The following is a 17459-nucleotide window of genomic DNA, read 5'->3' on the forward strand; positions in this document are numbered from 1 at the left end:
GGGGAGCTGCACTGTGGTGTTCCCGGGCTGGGCTCATGAGGAGCCTGATGACCTCCTGGCAAGCAAGGCACTGAGCCCAAGGGTCACGGCTTGTGTTATTTCATTTATGTATTGTAACTGAGAGTGGTGCAAAGCTGAACTCGGGTATCAGAACCTTTCCTTTGGATACCGGGACAGGCAGCAAGGCCAGCGGCCACCACTTCTACAGTGTCATCAGCTTATATAAATTTCCTTTTGCCATTTACTACCCAGTTGCTTAAATGTATTTGGGAAGGTGACAGACACTGGTGATCCCTGAGGCTGTGGCATGTGGCGATGTCCAGTAATGCAAGTGTGCTCTGTGACACGGGAGCAGGTTCCTTGGGATGGGGAAGGCAGTGAGAGCCCTTGTGCTGCCTTCTGCTGGTGTAAAACACTTCAGGTCTGGAAACAGGATTGCTGCTGGTTGAACTAAGAACTAGGCAAAAAGCTAAGACTTTGCACATGCTGCGGGCTGGATACCAGGGGCCAAAGGGTGCCAAAATAGTCCCAGTGCAGGATCCGTGATAGCTTGCCACTGCCCCTAGGGATCCATTAGACCTTTGATGGTATTGCCCTCCAGTGAGATACTGAACTCATACTTGTCTTCTCCCTCTTCTTTCTTTATAATAGTTAAGCTGTAACTCCAGCTTTCACTCTTTTCCATCAGCTGGGAGCGATGCTGTCAGTGCCTTGTCACACTGTCAAAATTCCACGGGGCTGGCGCTCACTGCAGCCACATCAAACTCCAGGTCCTCTAGGTGAACGTGTCTGGGTAGAGGTGGGACAGTGTCCTCGTTAAAGAGCCAGGACTGGTGCGAGGCTTGTTTGGAAAAGAGACACTGAACTGGACAAGTACCACGAAGAGACGGCTGCAATGCACGTTCAGCATTATGCCTTCCCAGTCACACATCCATCAGTGATGTGCGTGTGCGTGTACATGGCATCTGGACTCTTCCCCACCTTCCACAAGTATTAGGGGATAATTGCTGAGAGCATTAGTGACAGTTAGTGACATTCCATCACGTAGACATTAATCAACTATTTACACATGCTCAGATAAAAGTATGAAGGCTTTGGTGGGTTAAAAAGCCACTCCTTTAATCTCTTTCCATGAAATACACGGTGTTCCCTGATCATCTCTGTAGTCGCCCTCTGCACTTGCTCTGTTCCGCTATCCCGAACGCAGATGACCCCAATCACACACACTGCTCCGGAGGAGGGCTCGTCAGCGCTTGGTCTAATAGGATGGAGCTTTTTGGGTGCCTTCTAGTTCAACCTTGCCTTTTTCATGGCTTTGGCCGTGGGATGGAGTTGGCCTATGACCCATCTCTTACATATAACGTTACTAAATGTTTTTTTTTTCTTTTAGTTTTTGAGCTTCTGAACTGGCAGCCATCCTCACAAACTTCCTTTCCTCCACCATCCCCTGGAGATGAAGCCGCCCGACCCAGGGTCTTCCTGAGCCCCTGCAGGTGAGGAGGAGGTGGCACCAGAGCAGACCCAGGGGGGTTTCCCTATTCCCGGGCTCGGGGAAATGCCCACAGCTCATGGCGCCCAGCCAGCTGAGGAGGACACCATTCCCGCTTGTGCTTCCAGGAACGTTTCTGAGATCATGATCTCTGGCTGGATCCGCGGCCAGCGGCCTTGGATAAACTCGCAACCCCTCTGCCACCATTGCGGGAACGCGGCACCACCGGGGCAGCCCCAGCCTGCCGCCCCTGCTGATGCACGGAGGCTGCGTGGCGCCCCTGCGGAGGGGACCAAAAGCGCCAGTTTTCACCCCATTAACGAGCCGGGCAGCGCGAGGCCGTGGGCTCCGTCCCAGACCCCGGGGGCCGCGCGCGGGCGGCGGCGGCGGCGGCTCCTTTAAGCGCCCCCCGCGCCGCCGGCCGTTGCATCAGGCACGTGCGCGCGGCCGCGCGGGGGCGCGCCCCGCCCCGCCCCTCTCGCTGCCGCCGCCGTGGTGCGCGCGCCGTGGTGCGCGCGGGCCGGGGCGGGCCGGGGCGGCGCGCGCGCCCCCGCGGCAGTCGCGTGGTCCCCGCGCGTCTCCATATTGCGGCGGCCGCCGAGGAGAGGGGGGGGCGGGAGCGGCGGCGGCAGCGAGAGGGGCGGGGGGGGGGAGTTCCCGGCGCGGCGGGGGCGCGCGCAGATGGCGACGCAGGTGGAGGCGCTGCTGCCCGGCGCCCCGCTGCTGCCCGCCGAGGAGCGCGCCCTGGTGCTGAAGGCGCCGCAGGACGGCGGCGGCGGCCGCGAGAAGGGCGAGCCGCCCATGGGCCCCGACGGCGGCCCCGCGGCGCCGCGGCCGCCCAGCGCCAAGCAGCAGAAGGAGGAGAGCAACAACCAGGAGAAGGAGAGCCTGCTGCGCGCCGCCGGCGAGGCGGACGAGGGCGGCGAGGCGGGCGGCGCGCCGCGCCGCGACTTCATCGAGGCCCCGCCGCCCAAGGTGAACCCGTGGACGAAGAACGCGGCGGCCGCGGCGCTCTCGGTGAACGGGCAGTCGCCTCCAGGTGGGTGCCGCGGGGCGCGGGGGGGAAGCGGGGAGAGGCGGCGGCGCCGGCCGCGCCCCGGCCGCGCCATGCGGCAGCAACGCGGCCTGCGGGGCCGCCCCGCGTGGCGGCCCGGGGGGAGCCGCGGGCGGGAAGCGCCGGAGCCTCCGCGGCCACGAGGCGGGGAGCGCCCGCGGGGGGAGGGGAGCGGCCGCGGCCATGCGGCTCCGGGGGGGGCGGGGGGGCGGCCGCGGCCCGGCCCCAACGTTCCCAACGTTCCCAACGGCCGCCCCGGTGCGCGGGGCCTGCCCTTCCTCCCGGCGCTCCGGCTCGCCACGCGGTCCCGCGGGAGCGCGGCGCGGCCTCCCGCGCTGCCCATGTGCTCGCGCGGGGCTGCCCGCCCGGCCCACGTGCGCGCCGGGCCTAGGCCGCGCCGCCGCCTTTCTCTGCCGCTTCCCGTTCCCGGCGCTGCACGGGGGCCGGGACGAGGCCGGGGAGGCGCCGGGCCCGCCGCGCCGCCGCCTCTGTCATGGCTCCGGGCCCGGCCTGCGCCGCGGGGCAGCCGCGCGCCCCGGCCCCGCGCTCGGCTCCCGCAGCCCCGCGGCGGGCACAGGCCGCCTCTGCAGAGCCCCATTTCCTCCCCGGCACGCGCGGATGCCGGTTTACCGGGAGGGAATCGCTTGTACCGGCTCACATGGCCGCACTGCGGAAACACGGAAGTTTTCACTGAACGTCTTGTTCGGGAAAGATCCTAATTTTTCCAGGGAGTCTCTGTAAACACTAAATAACCCTGCCAGATGTGACATCGGGTTTCTCGTTACCGTATGTGCTAGCGTTTTGCAAGAAGTGGTGCTGTCCTAGCATGGTGATTCATTGCGGGTATTGATCTTTGGGAGGAGATGGACTGCTCTGCAAATTCCACCTGGAAAGCTGTCATCCTAATGGGGAAAATTGAGAATCCGTTAATTGTGCCAGATTTGAGGAAAAAAAAAAAAAAAGCTATTCGGATAAGTTTGTGGTCTGTCATTGTCTACAGTGATATAAGCATAACTTAACAAAGTCCAGAGCAATTTGCTGTTTACGTTTGCCTCTCGCAGTGTGACACAGAGCTGGTCACGTTGCTCCCGCACGTAAGAGTGCAGCCTCATCGCGGTGCCTGGCGGCCGTGGGGCTGCGTTGTGCGGCGTGGAGGAACGCCGCGCGGCGCGGGGCGCCCAGCACGCCCTGCTGGTGCTTTCCCTCTGCTGGTTTTCCCTTGTATCATCATGGCGCGTGCGTATCATCTGCATCCAGAACGTCTTCTGGGCTACAGTATCTTTCTTGTTTCTCTCTGTTAAAATTACATGTTTTTTGAGGTGAGGTAAATGCAGATGTGCTCACAGTGTCCCTTCTAGTTTTCTCCTGGAAAACTATGTTTAAAGCTCATCTAGGCTGACATTCTGATACCAGGCCCCTTGTAAAGCTGGGGAAACGCAGTAGGAAGTGAATAGATGCCAGGAAGACCCTCGAACGCCGAATAGCAGAGGAGGGAGGGCCTGGCGACTTCTGACGTGGTTTTTAAGGGCAGCACACGCGCCCTGCGCTGAGCCGAGGAAATCCTCCTGCAGCACGCAGCGTTCCGCGGCGCTCCACAGGAGCGTCCCGGTGTTACGGGGTGTTGAAGTGCTGGAATTGATTAGCGGTGCGTTTGTGATGCTTGGCAGGAGGATCTGCCTCGTACGGGGCTGCTGCTGGGCGCCTTGTTTCTTTTGCTGCCCGTTCGTTAGCGGAGAAGAAAACGTGTAAAATAAACATGGCTCCGCCGAGAGGCGGGCTCGCCGCTGACCTTGCGCGCCGGCCTTCGCCCCAGCACCTTCCCCGGCTCGGCGGGGTCCTGCTGCGGCCCCCCTGCTTCAGGTGCAGCGTTTCTTTGTGCAGAAGTTTACGCAATGGTCTGGAGCGTGCGTTCGTGAAGGACACGTTGGCAAGGTGACTTTTCATGTTGCGGTAGCCTCCAGAAGTTCTAAGGAAAATGACTTCTTTGTATGATTAAAATGGGATTCATTGGATTTATACGCCGGGAAGTCCCCATCAAGATTTTTTATTTTTAAGGTAGTTTAGCAAGTGCTTAGTTCATGGCAGCACTGTGCTGCCAGGGCAGAGTTTGTGCTCTCAAGATGTTAAATGTTCCCAGCCCTGATACTGAGGAGACCCTCATTATTCTTGAAAAGCTTAGGGAATATCGTCCAGGCAGCTTTGCAAATATACAGAGCTCTTTCTATGGCTTCATTTACAGGCTCTGAAAGCCCTAATTCTTTTTATAAGGACTGTATGAATTTTAGGTCCGTAGCGCAGATTTAATGGACAAGATGCGCTCCTTAGGCATTTGCCCGTTCTGCAGTGGTGCGTGTTGGAATTGGTGCTTTCAAAGTGGAAGAGTTGAGCCCTGGCCCAGAGGAAACAGAGCCGTGTTCTCCTTTCAAGTTTCTGCTGTCAGCATCTGAATATAGATGTGGAAGAACTTAGCAAATGGAGGTCTGCTCTCTGCCTGTTCTGAACTGTTGAGCCTGCCGCAGTGGTAGCGCCTGTGCAAGCTGAATTCACGGGGCGATGCGTGGGAACTGAAGGAGCGGGGTCCTCTTTGGGTGGGCTGTGGGCTGCGTTGCAGGTGGGTGTCTGGTGCCCCCGCCGCAGCGCTTGGTGCGGTGCCTGTGCTGGGGTGAGGTTTGCAGCGGTGGCCGAGGAGGTGGCTCTGCCTGGTGAGGAGGGTGGTCCGTGGAAACAAAGTGTCTCCTGGCTTGCTGGGCAGGAGCAGCTTGAGGTCGATGCCGGTGATGCTGTGAGTGGAGGCTCGCGCTGTGCTGCAGGGTACACCCAAAACCTCTCCCTGCCGATTTTTGGCAAGATTTTTTGTTATGGTTTTGTCCATGTGCTTTGGAGAGGCAGGGCTGCAAGTGAGATAAAGGAGACTGATCTCGTTCTCAGTCTTTAATAGTCTAGTAGCAGCATCTGTGCAGCTCCCCTGTAGTTACACAAAGTTGCTCTGCATTCTCTTCTTATCATTTAAATAAATTCATCAGCCTGACTCAAGAAGGCATGATGGTAATATGTGTGCAGTAGCAAAGGAAATATTTTCTGACAAAAACAGCTTTGCAATTTTGGCAATAAACCAAATTTAAAATACTTTTCTCCAAAATCTTTTACAGAGGAGAAATGTGACTTGAAGTTAAGCCTTTGCTAAACCTTCTGGAACATTTTGTACTCATTGACTGTGCCCTGCACTGGTGCTAGTGATGCAAGCATCGGTGCAGACAGGTGTTAACAGCGCCCCGTTTTGAAAAGCTGCTGGGTTTATTTCAAGAAACGTTGCATCAAGGCACTTGACACTTCTTTGTTTTTAAAGCTCCTTATGTCTTGGAAGTAGGAGCGTGCAGGCCTTAATGACCTAGCCCTGCAGTTGCTGAGCTTTGTCTGCACTGACTTTTATCACAGTTTTGTTCTGGCTGCAAACATGCTGTCACTAGAAAACAGCACCGCTGGTTTCCTAGTGGATATGCAGAGGGTGTTTTAGCTGCTTGAACAGAGTTTCTTGCTTGCCATCTGGCAAACCCACTCGAAGGGTAGGTAGTACTTTCCAGAAGGCGCACCTTAGTTCCCAGCAGCAAGCAGCGGAGCTTAGCTCACTATTGTTCGCAGCGAGCCCGTTGTGTTGTTTGCCAGAGCGCAGGCAGGGTTGGCAGCTAGTACTGAGAAAAACGCAGACAAAGATTCGTTAGCTTCTCACCCCTTGCTGACTAACTCCCCAGAGGACTTTCCTTGAACCCAGCCTCCAGTGCTGGAGATAAGGAGTCCAGGAAACTCACTTTCCTTTGGCATCTCTTAGCATTTGGAGCAGCTGCGTGCACATGGGCTTGCCTGGGTATCCAGCTTGGTAGAGCTGCACACACCTATTTCCCAAGTGTTGGGCAATTCTTGCTCTGTCGTGGCATGTAACTGTGAAGCTCTTCTGGCTGTTTGTTGCAACAGAGCGCTGCTATCGCAGCAGGAGTCCTTTTCTCCTCCCCCTGCCCCTAGATTTCCTCTCTGAAATACTGTTTTGTTCCAGTTCCCCACCTCAAGTTTGAGTGAGCCTTCCCTTGAGGGGCAGGGGACACTCGGCTAACTGAAACACCCTGCTCCAAAAGAGTGCAGGTGGGTGTATTCCCTGCCCCGCATACCTTTGCCCTCGGCTCCTGCTGGACCTTTGCCCTGCTCTGCACTGTTTGTTTCGTGGAGCTCCCGGAGAGCTGACTCATTGGCCCCAGCTCCCGGGACTCGATGCTGCTGCTGCCGGAATCTGCACTTCTAGATTGCCAGCTCTGAGGTATCACTAGATGGTTCTCTGCAATATTCTCTTTTAATCCTACTCCCCTCCGCTTTTTTTTTTTTTTCTCCTCTCCTGTCTTTACATTTTTTGCTACCTGTGGTACCCTTGGCTTTTGTGCTGGGCGTGTGGTATTGGGTAGAGGAAGGACTTGAATCAGCCGTGAAGTCAAATCGAATGCAGGAAGCAGGGCAAGGAATCGGGGCATTGGAGCTGCAATGAACTGCTCTTGTTTCCAAGTTATGACACCCGAGCCTTTCACTATCCTCAAATAGTGTGAAATTATCCTCAGGAGAGCACCCAAAACTGACCTGGATAGAGCTAGGTTACTCTGTGCATGCTTGAAACTACTTTGTAAAGAATCTCAGGCACTATCTCGGTGATAACACCTGTTTGGCTAAACAAGGAGCAGGTATCTCAGTAGGAAGCCGTATCCTCTAGAGCAGTTTGGATTTTTTTTTTTTTAACCCTTACAGTTGCTATCACTTCAAAAGTGAGGATTTAAGAAAAAAAATCATCCTCACATGGGATCTCACATGGCGGCAGTGCCATTTAGCCAGAACTTTGCATGGACAAGAAGAAGTCATGTTGTGAGGGAGAGCGGAGGTCTGGGAACCTAGTGTAGATGTGGTCTCCAGCCAGGTGCTATCTGCGTTTGCCCCTTTTTCTCCACTTAAGGCTGTGCTTCTGTTCTGAACTCGTTCTGTGCATGCAGGGCATTTTTAGTCATCTGTTAGCAGAGTTAGAAGACTTTTCTCTTTGCATTGATACAACCAGCTGAACTGAAAATCTGGTAGCTGCATGACTTTAGCAGGGAGAAGACTCTAAGAGGCTAATGCAGAGTTTCAAGAACCGAAAGCCGCTTTGTATTTAGGCAACAATAATTGGTGATCAGAGTAACTGGGAGCTGAGTTTGGCCTTGGTAAAGCAGTTACTGGGGTTCTTTATGGGGAGAGTCCCAGGTCAGTCTGGATTGCTTAGCTGAAAGGAGAAGTGGATTCACACCTGAGGGTGCAGAGGCGGTGGAGCCAAAACTGGCATGAGATGTTCGGAAGAAGAGGTTTGCTGATGGCAGTTCTAATGGGGTGAGATGTATGGGTGTTTGGGAAGCCTTGTGGAAACCGCGGTAGCGGAGAGTCTGCGTGTTTCTAAGCACAGGAGCATCCTCTGATTGCAGGTTCCCAGGAAAAGCGCCGAGCTGGGCTCAGGCTTGTGAACAAGCCCATGCTTTGTGCTGCAGGTAGGGGGCTTGGCTGAACTGCCTTTTCTGAGAAAACCAATGTGTGACATATTGTGGCTCTGCTGATTTCAGGATCATCCAGGGCTGGGTGTGTTGGTTGAACTGCAGAAGGCATCTGTAATGAGCTGCGCGCTGGGGCTTGAAACTCACTGCGCTTGATGGTCAAGAGCTCTTCATGCAGCATCAAAGCTACGTGTGCTGGGGGATATTCCGCCACGAGGCGCGAGGAGAGGGAGAGGAGAGGCTGTGAACTGGCTGGTCTAATACCTGCATTATCTGTGGTTTATCTTCAGTGTCCTTCTGGAACAAGGCTGACCTAAACGCAGCAGCTCGCCCCAACGCTCTCCTGCTCGCGGTGCTGCAACCGCCCGTGGCATCAGCTGGCTGCAGCCGGGCACGGCGCTCGGCGTGCCTCGGATCCGTGTGCCGGGTTGTTTGTTTGTTTGTTTGTGTTTTGAGTCATGCGGTGCCTTTGCACGGTCACAGGTCGGAAGGCAGAGGAGGCTGTTGCTGCAGGAAGGTGCGCGGGTAGCGACCGTGCTGAACCCCGCTGGTTCTAGCTGGGCTCAATGTTCTGGTGTGGCTGGTCTCAAACGGAAGCCTTAATTTATTTTAGAAATGACTAGTTGAGGTGGTTGTTTCTGTGACTGAGGTTCATTAGTGCAGCATGGTTTTGGTGATACAGATACCCTTGCTTATTTGATCTACAAGACGGCAGTCTGGTCACAGCACACACATGGGTTAGTGAGTGCAACTTGCCCTTACCCGTGTTCCTGGGGAAAATGCATTAACATCCTGCTTGGCCCCCCTAGAAGCGGCTGAAAAAAGGCTGCTCTGCCCTGCTTGGGAGGCAGCTGGCCTCCCAGCTGGGCTTGTGCCCTCTGGTACCTTTCTGTGCTCCTCGCTTGTTCTCTGAAGTCCTCCTGGCCTCCTAGTCCAAGAGAAGAGGCTTCATGTGTAGAGAAACTTGACTTGGCCTCACTGCTTCGGGGGAAGGTTGGAGAGAAGCATTTCTGCAGCTCCCCAGTGTTACTTCTTGCTCATTAGCAAGCTCTTAGGAGAGCCCTGGGTATTAACAATTCCCATAGAGATTTTGGAAAGAATGGGGGCTCGAATGGAGCTGGTGAACATGCTGTGTCCTTGACACGCAGGCGGAGTTGAACTGCGGTTGGCAGCCGGGCAGGAGGGGTGGCAGCGTGCGGGCAGGAGGGGTGGCAGCGTGCGGCTGTCCTTCCTGCCGCGCTCTGGGCGTTGGCACGGCGAGCGACGCGCACGTGGCCGCGCAGCCGGGAAGGGGCCGCCCGGCGCGGGGACGGGGATGGGGGAGCGCGGGCTCGGGAAGTGCCGACAGGCTCCCGCAGTGACGCTGCGGTCTGCGGCGCCGGGCTGCGCTGCTGCGGGGCTGCATGCGCGGGGCTGCATGCGCGGGGCTGCATGCGCGGGGCTGCGGGGCCGCGCGGCTGCCTCCCCTCCTCCCCGCCTCTCCCTGGAGCCACTGGGCTCTTTGTGTCGCGCATGGGGCGCGCGTGTGAAGGGAGCAGAGGCTTCTCAGGGCTGGGGATGTGGGAGCTTTTAAGAAGCCTGAAAAACAAACAAAAAAAGAGGTGAGTTTTTTAAATCGCTAAATATGTGGGGAAGCAAGTATCAAATTGTAAAAGCCACAAAAGCGAGATGCAGGTGGGAAAATAGGAGAAAGACAACTGTGGAGAGGCTGCCTGGAGAAGTTGGGGTGGTGGTGGCCAACGTGCCTGTTTGGGGGCTCTCGGGAGATAGGTGGGTGGTTTAACACAGCGCTGTTCCGCACAAGGTTATTTGTGAGGTGGGTTCAGCCCTCACGGTAAATTCATCATGATGATGATGTTGTTGTAACTGTTCTTTGTTTGTTCTTCTAAAATTTGGTTAGTGCTGCAGATGAGTGATTATTGATTTACTAAATAACAGTGTGAGACTATCTAGTTGGCACACTGATAGATTAAGAAAGTTAGTGATAGATCAAAATAGTAAGAACTTGTAATTAAAAAAATGAGATTCAAATGTTTGATAAGCTAACGTTCACTTTAATTCCAAGTACAAGATTTTTTTTTCTTTCTTTTTCTGGATTCTTCAAGGTCACATCTTCCATTTTGGTGTGTTAAATGTTACAAAAAGCACTCAGTTTTTTTCCTGCAAGACACTTAAGATTCCCATTGCAATAATTTTATATCTTTACTGTAGTCCTTCCCAGACAGTTATAAATTCAGCTTGGGAACGATGTCTGTTCATGATAAAGCCAAACAACATCTCCCTCTCCCCACAACGTGAACAAGCCTTCTGAAGACAGTCTTGACCATCACCAGTTGCAGCATACACCATACACCTTCACAGCAGGGAAGGAAAAAACAAGCAAGGAAGTAAGTGTAAAACCTTGCACTGGTACACACTGATTTTGAGAAATTACTTGGTTGTGACAGCAAGTAATAAGATACGGAGAAATGCATCCCACTGATACTGGAGGGATTTAATCTGCCTGAAAAATAAGTAACAGAATATTTGTGTATGGGATTCCCCCCAAGATGGAGGGGAAAAAAAGCACATCTTGGCGGTGTCTTAGCCGCATGCTCAGATGACACTTTGATGATTGTAATGGCATTAATTTCAGTTCCCAACTCCCACCTAAACCTTGGGAGCTTGGGATGCCTAATATGATCTAAAGCATCCTCTGACTGCTCAGAAATTCACTCTCCACTGCAAAGAGCTGAGATGAGCGCAAGGGGGACTGATTTATTTTGGCTTCCTGTCAGGCTCCAATAGTATTCTCGGGTGAACTGTTTTAGCCTCACTTTTTTAATCAGAGAATGAGAAATGTGACATTTTTACTCTGAACAAGGAGGAATTTCATGTAAAAGGGAGCCATGTTATTAAAATGCGGAATTAAACCTGTAAGGACAACTTTGAAGAAGGTTTGGAAGAGACGTGGCGGATATCAGGCAGACAACCCTCTTATTTCTTTTGGAGTTGAAGCCTGAGTTGATCTAACTAACAGTGGAAAAGTGGAACCAAGCAAGGAAAAAGTTGGGGGATTGATTGAAAAAGCTGCTAGGTTTGATTAAAACCAACCAAATTAACTGGGCCATAGGGGGAGCATCTCAAACAGATGATGAGTCTGGGGATTTGTGATTAAGAGATATAATTATGTTTGCTCCACTTTGCTGCCTTGTGTATCCTACAGAGCCCCTGCTCTGCCCACAGCAATAAGGTGGAAGCAGCCGCCTCGTAATGTGCAGTTCCCGGGGATGTCGCTGGGATTTATGACATCCTGGTGTGATGAAGGGACATGCCTTAGTACTGGTGTGGTGAAGGGGCAGTGGGGACATCTTTCCTTCAGAGGTTGGGTTTCTAGCTACACTGATGTCCCCAGCGGGGGATGAGGCGGGGGGTTTCTCCTGCATTGCTGGGAGAATGCGTCTGCTTTGCTTGTGTAACTGCCTGGGATTTCTTTCTTGGGTAGAGTTTCCTCCTTGGACTGCACAGGACAGGGTGTTGCAGAGCAGTGTGTGACAATCCTGTCACAGGGAAACCCCGTCCAGTATCAGCTTCCACATGATAGGATCCTCTTAGCTTCTGTGCTCCACCTAAATGGCTCCTTTACTTTAATGAGGATCTCTCTGAGACATCTTAATATTGTTTATCATAACTCAAACTTTATTGCCTGTAAAATATCCTGTAATTTAAAGAACAGTCTGGGGTGGGTGGCTCTGGTACCTCTGGCTTCTTCCCCGTTCCCCATACACTGGGTTCTATGTTGGATGGGCTGGAGACTTCCAGTGTTACCACTTCAGCTTTATTGGTGGTCAATGACATGAGGCTGAGAGTTGGGTCACCAGCTGCTTCACGGAAACAGTAATTGGACATTATCTTGTCTCTTCCTTTAATATTCCATAATTTCTCTGCAGGTTTTCGTCTGACACATGAATCAAAGTGTTTCATCTTGTGATTTGAACAACAACTTTTTTGGGATGGGAGTTGAAGGGGTTAATGTGAGAAAATGTCCAGTGTTTGTTCTCTCCAATACAAGCATTGATAAGTGGCTGGGAGGAAAAACAGCCGTGACCTTAGTTATTTTTTGTGTGTCTGCACACATGTGAGTGTGGGATTTACAGGCTGTCGGCTTGGAGGGCTGTCCCTTTTTCTGGTCAGTCTGAGCAGGTGTGTTCCCCAGCAGCCCGTGGACATCTCCTCCTCTTAGAGGAGAGGTGTGAACTCCATGGCCGGTCCGAGCAGCCTTGGAAAGGCGCTGCTTGCTGAGCGCGGTGCCTGTGCCACTGGTGACTGTGTTCAGTGAGCTGCAAAACCCCAACCGTGTTGTCAGCTCCTCTCCCCTCCATCTCCCTGTTGTCAGGATTAGGCCTGATGTTGGCATTAAGATGATCATTAAGTTTAGTATGTAGGAACTATCCCAGATATATAGATGATCTCATTTTGGAGAGGTGATTTTTCTGGGAGTGTTACTCTCGCAGCTCTTTGAGGCCAGAGGTCTTCATCCATTTCCAATATAGTCACCTGGGGCACCTGAGCTGAACTTTGCCAAAGACGTGCTTATTTCTATGTTAAAAATCCACTTGAAGTATTTGATTCCACATGGCTTGTGAGAAATTGATATTGAGGCTCATGCTGTTTGTGTCTCTTGAGCCTCCTAGCACGGGTGTCTGGGGTGTCTTCAAATAATGCCCAAGTGTTTGAGACAGAACCTCTGCTTTGTATGGAAGGGCCAGAAAAGCAGGGAAAAACTACCAAGGGCCTGGCTGTCTGGACACCGCAGAAAGGGTTTGGGAGCTGCTTCGTGCTTCTCTAGTGACTTGACTTTGAGCTTGTTGGTGTCTTAGAGTTAGTGAAGAGGAATGGAACTTATCAGAGTTGGGTCTTTCCCCCCTCTCAAGCTTCAGCTCCCGTCTGAGGGGGTGAAGATGTGTCTTGCTGTGAACCCGGTGCTTAAGCAGCGTGTTTGCCCGGAGCCGGCAGTCGAGAGGGCTGGGAAGATCAGCCTTGCCGAGAGCCAGAGCCTGCTCTGCAGGTCAGGAAGGAGGGGAGCAGGAAGCGGGGGACGGAATGGGCCATGCTAATATTTGGGGTTGGCATTTCTTGCTTTGCCACTTTTTCTCAGCAGACCTCGCCCCCTTGTGCATGGAGCGTTGCTTTGAAGGGGCCTGCAGCTGTCTCGAGGGCTTGTGCAGACACCGTGTGGGCCTCTCGAGGGGAGGCCAGGTGCTGTAGATGCGAGCCGAAATGTTGCCTGGGGATGGAAGAGATTCGGGCAGTGCTGCTCTGCTCGCAGCAGATGCTGGACTGCGTGGCTTGGTCTGTGCTATCTGTATGGGGAAGACTGTCCTCACAGCCAGAGGAGCAGGAGGGAAACCTTTCTGCTGAATGCAAGGTTATATTAGGAGGAGCAGAGGGATCCAAATCTTCATCATTCCTTCCATCCATTAGGACTTCCTTTCCCCATTCCTCTTCTGGGAATTTGTTGGAGTTGAGCAGCTTTTGAGCCCACACTGGTGAGTTGTGGCCATGTCTGTGCTGCTGAGTCCCTGCACGACCTTGGAGAAGTCATTCTTGCTTTTGTCCAAGCCTTCTGTGTGCAATCATGGCAGCCGGTCTAGCTGTGACTTCACCTGTCCGCAGCCTGTTGGTGTGCGCCATGCTTTACGGGTGAAGAGCGGGTCTCGCTGTCACCTCGCCTGTCCGCAGCCTGTTGGTGTGCGCCATGCTTTACGGGTGAAGAGCGGGTCTAGCTGTACCTTCGCCTGTCCACAGCCTGTTGGTGCGCCGTGGTTGTAGGTGAAGAGCGGGTCTCGCTGTCACCTCACCTGTCCACAGCCTGTTGGTGCGCCGTGGTTGTAGGTGAGGAGCGGGTCTCGCTGTCACCTCGCCTGTCCGCAGCCTGTTGGGCCGTGGTTGTAGGTGAAGAGCGGGTCTCGCTGTCACCTCGCCTGTCCGCAGCCTGTTGGGCCGTGGTTGTAGGTGAAGAGCGGGTCTTGCTGTCACCTCGCCTGTCCGCAGCCTGTTGGGCCGTGGTTGTAGGTGAAGAGCGGGTCTCGCTGTCACCTCGCCTGTCCGCAGCCTGTTGGTGCGCCGTGGTTGTAGGTGAGGAGCGGGTCTCGCTGTCACCTCGCCTGTCCGCAGCCTGTTGGGCCGTGGTTGTAGGTGAAGAGCGGGTCTCGCTGTCACCTCGCCTGTCCGCAGCCTGTTGGGCCGTGGTTGTAGGTGAAGAGCGGGTCTTGCTGTCACCTCGCCTGTCCGCAGCCTGTTGGGCCGTGGTTGTAGGTGAAGAGCGGGTCTCGCTGTCACCTCGCCTGTCCGCAGCCTGTTGGTGTGCCGTGGTTGTAGGTGAAGAGCGGGTCTCGCTGTCACCTCGCCTGTCCGCAGCCTGTTGGTGCGCCGTGGTTGTAGGTGAGGAGCGGGTCTCGCTGTCACCTCGCCTGTCCGCAGCCTGTTGGGCCGTGGTTGTAGGTGAAGAGCGGGTCTCGCTGTCACCTCGCCTGTCCGCAGCCTGTTGGGCCGTGGTTGTAGGTGAAGAGCGGGTCTTGCTGTCACCTCGCCTGTCCGCAGCCTGTTGGGCCGTGGTTGTAGGTGAAGAGCGGGTCTCGCTGTCACCTCGCCTGTCCGCAGCCTGTTGGTGTGCCGTGGTTGTAGGTGAAGAGCGGGTCTCGCTGTCACCTCGCCTGTCCGCAGCCTGTTGGTGAGCCGTGGTTGTAGGTGAGGAGCGGGTCTCGCTGTCACCTCGCCTGTCCGCAGCCTGTTGGTGTGCCGTGGTTGTAGGTGAAGAGCGGGTCTCGCTGTCACCTCGCCTGTCCGCAGCCTGTTGGTGTGCCGTGGTTGTAGGTGAAGAGCAGGTCTCGCTGTCACCTCGCCTGTCCGCAGCCTGTTGGTGTGTGCCGTGGTTGTAGGTGAGGAGCGGGTCTCGCTGTCACCTCGCCTGTCCGCAGCCTGTTGGTGCGCCGTGGTTGTAGGTGAGGAGCGGGTCTCGCTGTCACCTCGCCTGTCCGCAGCCTGTTGGTGCACCGTGGTTGTAGGTGAGGAGCGGGTCTCGCTGTCACCTCGCCTGTCCGCAGCCTGTTGGTGTGCCATGGTTGTAGGTGAGGAGCGGGTCTCGCTGTCACCTCGCCTGTCCGCAGCCTGTTGGTGCGCCGTGGTTGTAGGTGAGGAGCAGGTCTCGCTGTCACCTCGCCTGTCCGCAGCCTGTTGGTGCGTGCCGTGGTTGCAGCCTGTTGGTGTGCCGTGGTTGTAGGTGAGGAGCCGTTGCCCGCGGGGTCCCGGGGCTGCGTGGGGCTGGCCGGCTCCTGGAACCTCGCGCCGTTAGGCTGTGGCTTGCTGTCGTAAGGAGCTCTTGCGTCAGCGCGGAGCAGCTCGGTGGGCAGAGGCCTGGGGAGCGGGGCCCTTCCAGGGACGGGGCTGTGCCTCCCGGGAGGATGGGGCTCATGGAGGTGGCGCTTCCACAGCGAGCAGCACGGAGGAGGGTCGGGCTTGCGGGTCAGGGTGGCCTTTCTGGACCCGGCCCACATACCTGAATAGTAGCAGTGGCCAAGTGCTCCCTGGGGAGGGAGAATATATGTAGATGTGTCAGCTTTTCTCTTCAAACGTCCCACTTTAGTAGAAAGTCTCCTCCTGTGTTTAAAAAGATCAGCAGGCAAACAGTGGGATTGTGTCTCCCCGCCGCAGCACGCAGCCGTGCGCCCCTCGGGTAGGAAGGGCTGCCCCGACTCGTCGTGTCCCCTCGGGTTCAGTCCTGCAGCTCTGGCTGTCAGTGCTCACAGCAACCTGCTCCAAGAGGTCTGCGCCCTCCGCGCGAGTCCCGTGCGACTCTGCTTGGGGCCCTCCCAAACATCCTGCTGGCTGCAGCCCAGGCCTTGACCTCCTCCTGCTCGTTCCTTTCCCGTGCTGCCCCATCCCTCGCTGCTGGGAGCAGGGAGGTTCCCGGGCCGTTTCTGCCGAGATCCCATCCCGAGCCGAGCCGGATGCTCGAGCGCTTGGAAGTACCTGGCTTGGCAGAGACTGGCGCTCTGAGGAAGAGGTTGCCAGCACCTGTAGTAGTTATAATCTTTCTGATTAGATGCCAGCTCTAAGACTTTCTGCTTTTGGACCCATGCTGAGAAATGAGGTGTCCATATGTAGAAAAAGAGAGATCGCAGAGACCAAGTTTCTTAGGGCTTCCTCTCCTGCAGCGTTGGCTGCTTTGTGCTCTTTGCTTCGCTTGCCTGGGAATTCCTTGGCGTTGGCCTGTGTCGTGGGGCAGGATTTGGCTGCGGGGCGCAGTGCAGGTGGGATGAGGCTGCTGCGGGGCATCGTCCTGCCGTGTGCGTGTCTGCGGCATCGGCCCGTGTTGGGGTGCCTGGTGTGGGGATATCCTGAAGGGAGCGCAGATGGGAGAAATCAGCGGGCTTGGTTTATTGAGCTCAGCCCTTCTGGTGTGGGGTAGAGCAAAATTTCAGCATGGTCTTTCCGCTTGGGTCCTTTGTGTTTTGATTTTTGACCTTGAAAGTGCTGAGAAAGGAACTGAACGGGGCTGGCAAGGACAGTGCCCAGAGCGTGTTAAACGGGCTCCGTCAGGGACAGCCGCAGCGATTTGTCTTCGTCCTGCCAGCCGTGCGCGTTCCTGCTTCCTTCCACCCTGCCATGGCTTCCTTGGGAAAAGAAAGTGTTGCCTGATTTAGACTTCTCCTGGGCACATGAGGTGCTGCCCTTAACTGACAGGCTAATTTCTACTTCAGTCACTGGTGCTTGCAGGGAGGAACAGGGAAACAGTCGTCCCAAGGGGACTCGGTGCCTGGCAGCCTCCGGCTTGCCCTGCCTCGTAGCTGTCCTCCAAGCACCTCTCTTTCGGAAGAGCAGTCCCTGCTGCCTGACTGCTCTGTGCTCGCCCCCTGCTACGGAAAAAGCTGCATCCAGCTCTACAGTTCTGGGTCTCCACTCCAGAGATCTTGGATTCAAATCTGCGCTGGTCATAGCTGGGATGAGCTGGGGAAGCTCAGGCTCCCACGGCCGGAGGAGGGCTGAGCACTGGAGAGCAGGGAGGAGCCGTTTCCTCCCTTGGAGCCGTGGTGCCAGGGCAGGGAGAGGGAGCGTGAGCAACGTCTGCCCCGGCATCACGTGCGCTCCTCGCTTTCTAGTGGCATGGGCCGCCGCAGTATTTCCAGTGCTCTTCTAGCAAACGGGGTGGAAAATGTGTTTCGATGGCCAAACTGGAGAAGCAGGTGAGCTGTGCGCCTCCCCTGGGGCAGCCGGATGGGGCAGCGAGGAGGCAGCTGCAGGCTGGGCAGGGGCCTGGAGGGAGCCCAAGCAGGAGCTGCCGCGGTGGCCCGTCTGGTGGGGAACAAGCCCTCCGGTCACCTCTGTG

The 17459-nt window shown here is 55.4% G+C and overlaps 1 protein-coding gene across 3 annotated transcripts in view; it reads left to right on the forward strand.

The window, feature by feature from the left end:
- Positions 1-2161: 2161 nt before the first annotated feature.
- Positions 2162-17459, forward strand: part of LARP1 (La ribonucleoprotein 1, translational regulator) — a 42567-nt gene continuing 27269 nt past the window's right edge. For all 3 annotated transcript variants that reach the window (XM_088536868.1, XM_088536870.1, XM_088536869.1), the window contains exon 1: positions 2162-2528. In XM_088536868.1, coding sequence (XP_088392994.1) covers positions 2171-2528 — 358 coding nt within the window. In that variant the 5' untranslated portion in view covers positions 2162-2170. The remainder of the gene's footprint in view (positions 2529-17459) is intronic.

Source organism: Tinamus guttatus, unplaced genomic scaffold (genome assembly GCF_059628265.1).
Source record: "Tinamus guttatus ecotype Peru unplaced genomic scaffold, ASM5962826v1 Tinamus_guttatus_pri_ptg000710l, whole genome shotgun sequence".
Lineage (NCBI taxonomy): Eukaryota > Metazoa > Chordata > Aves > Tinamiformes > Tinamidae > Tinamus > Tinamus guttatus.